Source organism: Nilaparvata lugens, chromosome 8 (assembly GCF_014356525.2).
Source record: "Nilaparvata lugens isolate BPH chromosome 8, ASM1435652v1, whole genome shotgun sequence".
Classification (NCBI taxonomy): Eukaryota; Metazoa; Arthropoda; class Insecta; order Hemiptera; family Delphacidae; genus Nilaparvata; species Nilaparvata lugens.
In genome coordinates this window covers 4,604,209-4,616,565 of record NC_052511.1, presented here as the reverse complement: position 1 = coordinate 4,616,565, position 12,357 = coordinate 4,604,209, and the positions used below count along the sequence as shown (strand labels likewise).

The 12,357-nt window shown below is 34.9% G+C and overlaps 1 protein-coding gene across 3 annotated transcripts in view; it reads left to right on the top strand.

Annotated features, from left to right (window-relative positions):
• The window catches only part of LOC111064328, a 272,951-nt gene that overhangs the window by 207,396 nt on the left and 53,198 nt on the right, over positions 1 to 12,357 (top strand). Inside the window, exon 2 of one of the 3 annotated variants that reach the window (XM_039433772.1) lies at positions 3,497 to 5,204. The exons of 1 other annotated variant lie outside the window; for it this stretch is intronic. In XM_039433772.1, the coding sequence (XP_039289706.1) occupies positions 5,055 to 5,204 (150 nt within the window). In that variant the 5' untranslated portion in view covers positions 3,497 to 5,054. Of the gene's footprint in view, positions 1 to 3,490; positions 5,205 to 12,357 lie in introns of those variants that run through there. One more of the 3 variants, XM_039433773.1, reaches the window with a different exon arrangement.

The window sequence follows — 12,357 nt, the reverse complement described above, 5'->3', positions numbered from 1 at the left end:
AATTGTCGGTCCCAGCTGAAGTATAACAGTCGTAAGGCCCATTGACGGCTCAAATGATATATTCAGGCGAGGTGGAACTAGCGTCAGGAATTCCCCACCAATAAAAGCCATACGAATATTATTATTACCATAGATCTAACCTAGTCTATGCTAGTACTATCATAGAATAAACAATCTATGAATCTAGACTGTTTATTTCATGGTACTATGCTTGAATTCAGTTTGTAGGATATTCCTGTATACATTAATTTTTAAGCCTCACAGAATAGGTCCCAAATCTCACTAATTACAAAGCTCACTCATGTGACTTTTGTCTTTTACGAATCGTAAATCGTAGTAACTGAAGCTCATTTCAAAGTTTATTGAAACCGTTTAAGGGTAGCCGTCCACTGGAACCATATTCAATTGATCCGTTCGGCCGTTGGATCGGACGAATCTGCCGGCCGTTAATTCGGCCGAAAGGTCCATTGGAACTGTTTACGTCAGTCTAGTTCAGTAATTGGCTGGTTGCCAATTATTGAATTACTACTATCATAGCCAAGAAAATTTTTCATAAACAATGATTATATTGAGATTTTGAAAATTGAATAAACAAATAACTACTGAATTAGTTATTCATTACAATAATATTACCTTCAGATCCTATTGGTTCAGCAATCTTTGTCCACAGATTCCTTTGGACATCACGACGATGATATATTTTCTCTCATATCCCACAATGAAAAATGCTATTGAACCAAACTTATCAACTTTTCATTGTCCATAGTTACAACTTTATAAAACAGAACAACTTCAACATACAAGACTGTGAAACAATTTTAGGTTAGAAACACTTCGTTGTCTCAGCTCGACTAGTTAGTTCGGCCGGATAGAGCCGGAAAATCCCATTCAATCCGGATCGAAAAATTGAACGGCCGGAGACGGCCGTATTGTTGCAATGGACGAACATCTATTCCTTTCTTTGTTGGGGGATCGTTCGGTAGTTTTCGGCCGATGCTAGTTCGGACGAAAACGGTTCTAGTGGACGGCCTACCTAATCGTTTCGTTGCCTTGAACAAGGACACGATTACTGGATAATCTATCGGGAAATAAGCTCGTTCATGAAAATTATTCTTATTTTCAAATAATGAATTTCAGATATCGCAATTATTTTGAGTGTTTGAGTGAATTGAATCGGAACCCTAAATGAATAAAGAAGCCAGAGATTGAGAAGGATCTTAATTTTCGTTTGTTCTAGTTACCAGCGTATTGAGATGGTTGGCTCTAATAATATGAGAACAAATAGAAATTTCTCAAACTTGGCTAGCTGATCCCGTTAGCAATGAAATTATGAACTAGGAAAATATTATCCCTTAGAGAATGTCTCCTCTTTTAGATCATACGCCATTTTGTGTCCTCCTGGCCAAGCTCCAAGACCTGTTAGTTTCCTTTTGGGAAATCTTTAGAAGCCTGATGTCACCTCCTAGGCTTCCTTTATTTGGTATGGTTTTCTCTGTCTCCAAACTTTCTGCGTCCTCTCTCTCTTTCTACTTCCTATCTAGATATTTCACGCTCTATTTGTTTTCCCTTAGGACTCAGAATACCCATCCGCTCTGTTGACTTCAATGGTTTATCCTTTGTTTTGGCAAACAGACCTTGGAATCGCCATGAGAAAATGCCTTCATTATTATTAAAGATGTGATCTTCTTCATTATTTCTAGTTTGTAGAAGATGAGAGAATTCTTTCTATATTGTAATGATGATTCACAATAATATGAATACAAACAATGATAAATAACAAATCGGATTAAGAATATCAAGTTATCTTTATATTAACACTATGAAGTTATCTTCATTAAATACTCTGAATATGAATAAGATTACGGTTCTATGCTCTTGTGAAGGTGTTGTGGTGGACGTGTCTATCACATAGACTCTAATAAACAAAATTAACGTATGTAACTGTCTACTATAATCCTGATTCATAATCTCGTTTAATTATAGCGACTTGATATTGGCAAAACCTCTACCGGTAATTTATTGAAACAATTCGGAATTATGAAAACACAAATTTGAAATTGTCAACCACTTGGTTGTCATAAAAAGTGGTTGACAATTTCAAATTTGTGTTTTCATTATGGAAAAGTACCACAACATCACTCACAACACAACTGTAATTTGGAATTAGTTGTTACACAATATTATCAATATCTAGTAAACTGTAAACCAGTGAGCTTGAACATAGAGCAGCAGATTATATAGTTCAGGAGAAACCCTACGATTGGTAACTTGTTTCTAGGGCGTGTCTAGTCTCGACCAATGGCAGTGAAGCTCAGCCTACATTGGTCGACAGCTTATTGCAAATCGTAGAGCTTCTCCCATACTATGTATTCTACTTATATCTTTCCTGTATAGGGCTACTTTTATAGAAATAGAAGTAAAAATAAAAATCTTAGTACCCTTTTTGAAATATTTAATCACAACATGTTTCGGACATTGATGCCATTTTCAAGTGAAAATTTTCACTTTCTATGTATTCTACTTCTCAATGTTCAAGCCTTCAGTCCAACTAGAGATTGACAATGGTGTAACAACCGACCTCAAATTGTTTCAGAGAATTTGAACGATATCAAGTCACTTTCATTAAATGAGAATATAGATCTCGATAATAGTAGAAAATGTCATACGTAATTTTGTTCATCACGAAACAAGATGTGTATTAGAAGACTGGATCATGAATGAAATATGTATGTCGGAAGTCTTTTTTGACATATTTCATCAAAAGGCTAATTTAAATCTCGTTTATACACCTACCATCAGTGAAGCATCATTCATTATCATATAGTTTGTATCGCTCATTCACTCAGTGGTTTTAGAGTTTTTTAAAAATTATTATTCCTTCGATCCTGTCTACAACTTAAGAATCAATACTCCAACAATATTCTGCCCGTAATCTAACACAGTGATCTGTGTTTTTTCAACAGTTAATCTTGATCATCTTTGAGAACTAATTATTATTGTTGATGATTTTTTTAAACTTTCCACATATTTCAAAATCTCAGTAATGTTTTATGATGAATCTTTTGACGTTGAATCTTGGGTCTATTCCAACCCAATTGATCTATGAATAAATAAATGAATGAATGATTCATTCTGACATTCATTTTCCAACAGGACATGTTTTGATTCAACAGTACATTCATTTTAAAGATATAATGTTATCGATTGAGAATAATAGCTAATCGATACTGAATATCTATTAACTAATTATCAACGATATTGATCTGAAAATAAATGAAGTTATCGGGGATAGAATAATATGTTTTTGTTCGGGGGGAATGTATTGTTGGAAATTTTTACAGGTACATTAATATTTCTGTTGATCATAATTCTACAGATCGTCTGTAATTTCCACTGTTTTGTTTTATCAAACCAATTCAAATTCATTGGTGAATTTAGTTGTAAGGTAAGGCAGTAGAAGTGTTGACCATTTTCTAAACTATATTTATTTTTCAAGGTGCTTCGTAACGGTGTATTCAATGGATAAAATTGACAATAAAGTGTTGCATACGTGGCTTGATGTGTTTTCCGCTAAATAAGAAATGTGGACTAGAATATTTATGCTTAATAATTATTGTGAAAAGACTGTCCCAACACGCTTACAAGTGCTTTCTCCCAACCGCTTTTCTACTGCAAAAAGTTCAGAACCTAGAAGTAGAAAATAGATTTTATAGACTTTCTAGACACTTATAATGTGGAACAACTACGAAGGGTGATTTTCCAACAGGGAAAAGCAACATGAATGGTCCAAACTAGAGGAGATAATCTACGGAAATGAATTTTAATACAGTAGTAGAAGAGGTTATAGAGAAAGACTATACCATTCAAAACAATGATAGGCATTCAAAAAATACAGTAATAACAAAAAATCTGGAGGATCAATCTTTTGGAAACCAGAATAACGCCAAAATGTAGAAGAACTTAGAGGATTGTAGATTATATTTCAAGCAATTCATCCTCATGACACAATCTCTCCATCTATTGCATATAGTGACCAAATACAAGTAACAATATCCCGACAGAATAGTAGCAGATACAAGTAAATAGTTAAATAACTGGTATTAGAATCGCCTCTTGTGCCGCTGTATATGTAACAGATTGGACCAATATAGAGATTTTATTCGATAGAGCAGATATCATCAAGTCATAAATAAGGGAAAGCTTACAAGATATTGGAGAAACCCAAAGTTACGCGGTATATGCGGCTCATGTTAACCAACATTGAAACGGCCTATTTTGTATTATTTACACTATATTTAGGGATAAAATACTGTGGCTTGCTCCCCAATATATAAATATTTCTGTGAAAAAAGCTATATAAATCTATAAAGGAACCCATGTAAATCAAACATCTTGCTTTTAAGTGTTTGGTGCAGCATATAGTGAGCCAGACGTTAATACAATACTATATATACATAAATTTGATGGTAAACTTTGATGTACTATGTATAAAAAATATATATATACAAACATAATAACGACGATCTTCACATATCATACAGAACAGGATAGCCTATATACTGAACTATTTTAAAACGAATTATATATGTTGTAAATTATTTGATGAATAGTAGAGTAACTAGTATTGGGAGAAACGGTACTCTAGTTATATTTTTGCAGAACGACTGGGGATTTAGGATGTAGTGGTAACTATTTAGAAATTTTGAGACTGTGTTCAAACCCTCGCGATGACGTAGGAGTGGGGTGTGTGATGTCAATTATTGTTGTGACGTCATGGGAGGGACCGTGTATAGAATTTTGCGTCGATTCAATTATGCAGACAATAATTTCAAGAAGAAATGTGTGGTGTGTTTGTGTGTGATAATACTGCTTTGCGTGAAATGTTTCCAGGCAAAATGTTGTTGTTGTTTGAAACCACCCTGTTCCCGAAGACTGTCCCATAACGCTTCAATAATCTCACCCCCCAACCTCTCAGACTCAGTTGGACCGTTTTGTTTTGGTAATTTGGTGAATAATGGAGGTAAAGAACGCGTCGATCTGCCCTTGGGCAGGGCATGACAAGTACAGGCATGCAAGCTGCTTTGTACATAAGAGAGAAGAAGAAACAACAACGACTGAGGAGAGGCCGACGTCGCTTTGAGTTGCCCAGTCATGTCGCCACCAAGGAAATCGCTCCGTTTCCGCCCTATCCGCCCAACAATTGGGTAAGTAAGCGCCATACTCACTTCTCTATTAACGCTAGAGAGGCCAGAATCGTTCTCGTGTTTATCAGGATTAACAGTAATAATTTAATTTATTGAAGAATGGTTCATTTTCCTCGAAAAAGTGTTCTTACTTATTGAATGTACCGTATCGTGAATTTTATTTGATCTCATTTATATATTAGAGAAGCTCGGTTCCCCGATTATTACAGTATCAATAGCAAACTGGAATCATTGACCGAAGCGAAGCTGAGGTCTTAGTTTCGACTTGATCGGCTTTTGTCTGTTTGTTTGTACCGCAGTTATTGTCCGATTTGGTTGAAATTTTGTATGCAAATTCTTTGAAACAAGACGCAGAAACGTATGTGTAACGATTTTTGATAAGACCTCTGGTTTTTTTGTAACATTTAAAAAGCCGCAAACTAACCTACATCCACAAAGGATGTGTCTTTGAAGATACAGCAATTCTTATTCATACTTTTTCGCATCTATTGTTACGAGCACATGGTGGTCGAGTCGGTTAGACCGTAGTTTCTCACACTGTGGGACCCAGGTTCAAATCTCGTTCCTACCTTTTTTTTTGCAGATGATACTAATATTATTTTATCTTAGGCCTATTCTAATAATATATCATTATAAAATAAATTATTCTGATTAGATAGAATAATTAAATTGAATCATCTTATTAGTATTATTAAATTGATTCATCAAATTAATTGGATATATTATTTTTTTTTTAATCTTTATTGTATTGGAGTCCAATACTTCAGTTGTAGAGAAAAAATTGTATGTAAAGGTATAAAGGTAGATTTTTTCCTTTTTGTGTAGTTGAGAAGTTGATATTGTGGTAATTATTCACATTAAATTAAAAAGACTAGGAAATTGTAAAAAAACCACAGATTTATTGATACTTAGAAAGACCGGTTTCGGTAATTACACCATTGTCAATCTCTGATAAACTCTGATAAAGACCGAAACCGGTCTTTCTAGGTATTAATAAATCTGTGGTTTTTTGACAGTTTCTTAGTCTTTTTCATTTAAAAGGTATGTATTTGATAAGGTACCTCCTTGATATGTCCGGTGTCTCTGGAAACAGTGTCTCTAGCACTTTCAATGGAGAAAATAATAGATGACATGGCTAAATCTTCACAATATACTGTACTTACTGTACTGGCCCTTCTCATTAGATTGAAAGTTGTATTCATGAGCGAGGTCTACTGTTCGCAGAACTATTAGTATTTTAAAAGTCAAGGATAGCGTTTCATTGACAACAATAGTATTCAATAGCAATATTCACCCTTTTTTCAAAGCTACTGATTATCAAAACACGATTAAAAATTTCAAGTGGGGGTACTAGTGTTTCATTTACACTCTTGAAAAGGCTCTTGAATAATTGAAACTAGTAGTGTTGTAGGCCTAACGCAAAATAAAGGATACTTGATAGTTTTACATTGTGTTCCAATACCAATGATATCTTGATTATATCCTTATAATCCTTTTATATATATATATAATATATATATATATATATATATATATATATATATTCTATATATCCTTTATTATATCCTTATATCCTAATACCAATACCTTGATTATATTCATAGTCAAGCGAAAGTGGAGAGTGTATATGCCTGATATCTTTTCTCTAAATCTTCTTAGTATGCTACAAACTATGATGAAGTGATCAACAATATTTTATTATGCTAATAGTCATTCATTTCTGTTACATGAAATTGATGTAGGATTGGCGAAACTAGTAGTCCAAGCCTCCAAACGAAGGAGCTGTCTGATTGGTCAATGAGTCGATTAGTCGCCATTTTGCTCCACAGTTCACTACCAATAGGAAGCGAGCAGCTTGTCAATATTTCTGAAGCTTGAGAATGTCACATGCAAGTCATTGCCCAATGAGACTGCTCGTTGAATTAGGGGATTGGACTACATTAACATAGTCTCTCTCATATTCGTTGATATCTTGAATTCTACCGTTCTCTCAGTTCTCTGATACAATTGTTTTTCTCTAAAATTCTCGAAGTGGACAAACCAGTATAATCATCTTAAAAATTTACAATAATTATGGAGTTGCATCGTGATATGGTTTTCAAGAAATGATATTGATATGCCTGATATAGATTTTCTAAAGTATGTTTTGAGAGAAAAACTCTTAACTAAAGTCAGGGCTGGAGAAAAAATATTAGGCGCGAAATTGCTAAATCCATGACCATGGATTTACCAATTTACATGATTTAGCATGAACACTTAAAGCCATGACCATCGCATTACTGTCAGTTTTTCGATGTCATGAGCATTGAAGCTTGATTTTGGTATCAATTAAATTCATATTTTAGTTGAAAAAACGAAATATTCAGTTTCTTCTCCATTGGGGAACTATCCTACATCTACTCACTAGTATTTCCAGCCTTGCAGTTAACAAACACATACTTCAATTTTTGATCAGTTCATCATGATTTTTCTCATTAAGTAGACTTATCCTGAAAATCAAGGATTCGTCTCCAATTTCTTTCATACTGTCTCATAATTCTGGGGGTGAGTTTGTTTTTCGGTTCGTGTTTAAAAATTTCTCTAATAAGTGAATATTCTCTATTTTATAAATAACTGAGTGTTATAAATTATTATTATTTTGGTATTTGGAGCATCTAAATTCAAAAGAATGGTTTTTATTACTTTTGGACTGAAAACTTTTTGGAAATCTGGAAGACATAACCTCATTTCGGACTTCTAATGTTACCTGAATTTGGGAGAAAAATAGTACAAGGTATTCTTAGTTTTTCTCTCCCGATTTATGCTTCATTGTGAAAAAGAGTAGATTAAAAAGAAAAGAATAAAATGAATATTTTTTTCTCTTCCTTCCATTTTTTTATCTTTCATCGTTGTTCTCGTAGAAAACCTTTCGCTTGAACAACAGTTTTGATTTTATCTTGTTGATTTTCTCCCAATTACCAATCATTTTCTGATTGTGAAATTATATAAATAAAAATTGTCCAGAATCTTATGTCTTCATCAGAGTTTGAGTCTCTTATTTTTTCATCAGAGCAGAGAATAGCTATGCATTGTTTATTCATTATTTATTCTGTAGATTGTTCATTCTATGATAGTCCAGTCACTATATACATTGGTGCATGCAATTTATATTGTAGTTATGATTTTTTTATTTATTATTTGGGTACATGAGAGAACCAATTTCTTCATGCAAAATTTCCTTGTGCTATATACAGAGTGGCCCAAAAACCTTGTATTTTCGGCTCATTTTAAAGTTTTCAGCTACTTCTGCCAAATCTCGTGATCGGACAGAAAACTTTGCTCCCGCCATTTTTTATATTATAAAATTCTGAATAAAATGAGATCATTGGGAACTCTCTATCTCCAATGAGTACTGAGTTAGGATTTTTCAAAAATGAGTGAAATTTGAAGAAAAAATCAATTTTGATGAATTTTAGTTTTTGATCAACAATATCTTCCGATTGTCACCATTTAGATGTATAATTCAAAATCCCTCCGGGCGTATATTTCTGCTCTACAATCTGAGATCATGTAGAGCGCTCTATCTCATTAGATTTCCAGGTAAACCTGACAACAATGCTCCTTTATTGTGAAAAACACCTGATTTTCAGCTTCAACCATCATCACCAACTACAAAGTCCTCACATTGATATTTCGCACAATGACATAAGTTCATGAGATTATGTTCTATGAGAATCACCCGTTAGATGCATTCATTTCAGTATTTCCTAGTGGAGAGGCGCGCTTCAGGACACCTCAAGGATCAAAATTTCACCACAACTTCTGACACAATGCTCAGATTTTATCGCACTACACTTCATTCTTCTCGGCTCGTCCAGGCGGTTCAAAATCATGCATCATAAGTCAAATTTGGTCGAAAAATGGAAAATTTATTATTGAGCCCATATTCAAATACACAAAGGGTGGCCAATTCCTATATTCGAGATCTAGGTATTCTAGGTAATTTAATAAATATAATATAAATATATTATAATATAAATTTAATATAATAATATAATCTAGGTAATTTCTGTATCTATGTATCTCGGTAGCCCCTTATTATAAAACCCCCTTTTTTATGTCTATATTGACTGGACTATGATCAGAGCTTGACAATCTGATGTCTCATAAGAGTTTGAGAGTCTGATCTTCTCATCAGAGTTTCTCTGATCGTATCTACGTCCTCTGGGCATCCGTTCACTATATCGCAAGAATTCAATATTCAAGATTCTTCTCGGCTGGGTTTTTGTGTAGGCTTGACAGCTAGTTACGGCTGTATTGAACGAGATGAGGCAGTCTGTTTTGCTGGCAATGCTAAATTGTTACCCTGCTTCGGACAGATTGCCGATAGGTTTCAATTGTGGTTCTGATTGCGGCGCGAGTCAATTTCATTTCCATAGTCTGATCGCTTCTACGCCCCCGTAAACCTCCCCCCTGAACCTCCATGCCACCCCCCTCTGCCACCCTGCATCCCGCCCCATTGTTGGTCATCAATACAAGACAGTGTCACAGCCACTGTTGCTGGATCGGAACTGTTCTAATTTGTTTGTTGCTTGTCAAGGTTGACAAATTGAGGTTTCATTTGAACGGAATTTTTAAATTGTACGAGTTTGTTTTATTTGAATAATTGTAGTTTTGTTTTAATCAAATTCTTGAGCTCTGTAGATTAGGTATACTGTATGGGATTCAAAGTAAGGCCCAGATTATCATCATCAATGAACGATAATAAACTGTTTTGAAGAATGCTCAATCCAAGGCCCCAATACTAATATGGTTCTGTGAACAGTAGACCTCGCGCAGTTATAAACCACAGTCTCCTCTAATACTGTCCATCAGAGTAAATTCTTTCCTGTCCTGTCGTAACGGCGAGATATCGGTGTATAAACGACTAATGGCTGTTTGACTTGTTGTATCGACAATGCTAATAATTCGATATGAACAGCTATGCTACTATCATCAAAAGCTTACCGAGTTGAAAGCAGAGAAAATTCGGGAAAGAATACTATGCTACTTCAAAGAAAATTCAGGAGAAAATACTATGCTACTTCAAGTTATCAATTGCATGCCTCTCTGCTCAATAGTCCACACAACAGCTGTTTTTCACTAAGTTACATTGAGATATTGAATTGCATGCGTCATTATAATCGACAGCTGCTTTATGATGGATAATAATAATTCTAGTCTGATTTCTACTCTAATATTGTCGTATGAAGGAGGCTCCTTTTCCATTTATAATATTGAAATGCGAAATTTCCAAAAACCTTGTATATACGTCGACGCGCAATTAAAAAAAGGAACATACCTGTCAAACTTCATGAAAATCTATTACCGTGTTTCGCCGTAAATGCGGAACATAAATATAAACATAAAACATCGAACATCTTGAAAATGTATCTTTCCATCAACGTTGTAGACAGTTGCAGCCAGACCTGATAACAGCGCTCACACTCACATTCCGGGACAACACGTCACGGTACGATAGGACAGAAAGTTTATTTAGGATTTTTTCTAGACATTTTTAATTGATAAATTATTCATTAATTTTTGAGAAAACATAACAACAGGTAAATGTAACTTACTGAGCGCGTGGACTACTGTTCACAGAACTACTAGTACATATACAGTTTGATAATGGATTTGTATTGTTCATACTCATACATACCGTTGGTGAGTATGGACAATACTCACTTGAATACTTATGTGCCTCCTCATTTGTCAACAATATAATTCAATCTTATCAGAGAGTCTTCTTAATTCAACCTTAATTCAAGTCACCGTTTTCAGTAAGCTTTACTTCCAGCGAATATGAAATGTATTGTGTACCCATGCGGCATTATTTGCCCTTCTGAACACTCTCTCATACTTCTCCCACCTCTCCCACCTCTCCTACCACTCCTAACTCTCCTACTTCTCCTACCACTCCTACCACTCCTACCTCTCCTACTTCTCCTACCTCTCCTACCTCTCTACTTCTCCTTTTCCCTCTTTCTGTATATTTGTTCCACTCTCTATTTACTTCTCCTTCTCCTATTCTCTGTATGTTTCTCCTTCTCCTTCAGGTTTCAATCCTCTACCTTATTTGAAAAGAGACCCGAGAGCAAATAAAAGAGATTCCAAATTCTGGAAATGCGCCTTCACTGTTAGCACTGTGCTGTCCATTAGTGGCGCTTTGGTCCATTCTAATGCCTCATTGAGTCGGAGCAAGTGGATTAGCGAGTTCCATTTCGAGGTTCTCCACCTCTCAATTACTGCCGACAGATAATAAGCCTCCTGCGTTAGGTTGCCACCAACTCATTTTCATTGGCGCACTTAATTGAGTCTCAACGTCATTTTTCCTCGAAAAGGATCTTTGTTCGATTCTGTTTGCTCTGGTGAGATATAAAGTAAAGCGGACTTTGAAGTAAATAGACTGGAATTGAATTTTAAGCTTTTCTTCGCCACTTTTCAGTGCCAGAGCTTTTCAATTTATGTGTGCGCGCGCAATCTGGCGACCTTGGCTGACGCTTTTCACAAACAAGATGGCCGACCACCGTTCTGTATCGAGTAGACATTGAAATTCATTTTATCGTAACACAAGAGCTCATTCATTCTGAATTCTTAGGTTTCCCAGTTTCTGTTCCATTGCTAGGACTGAGTTCATAGTTCGTGGTATTCAATTTATGATTTCAGAGCCAATGGAGTTTGTGATAGAGTTATTGAGTTTATGATTTCTGAGCGAATACAATGTTTGCGATAGAATTATTCAATTTATGATTTCTACCAGTTTTTCTTCAAACAATTTCAATATCAAGACTGTATACTCACTATGAAAGTGAATAAGTTATTGTGAGATGTCTCTATGACGATTTACTTTCGCTGGAATGCAGCACGAATTTGTTAAGGTGCGTACAGATATACGCGCCGCGAACATGAGCAATTCACTTTTAATCAGCTAACTATATCTGTATTTTTACAGAAACGGTAAGATACAGATATAAAAAGCTTGGCATCAGCTGATTAAAAGTGAATTGCTCATGTTCGCGGCGCGTAAATCTGTACGCACCTTAAGAATATCTTTTGCACTTGAACTTTTGCAACTATTTACTTCATTAATACACATTATATTATGTTTTTGTACCAAAAATGTATCAATTTC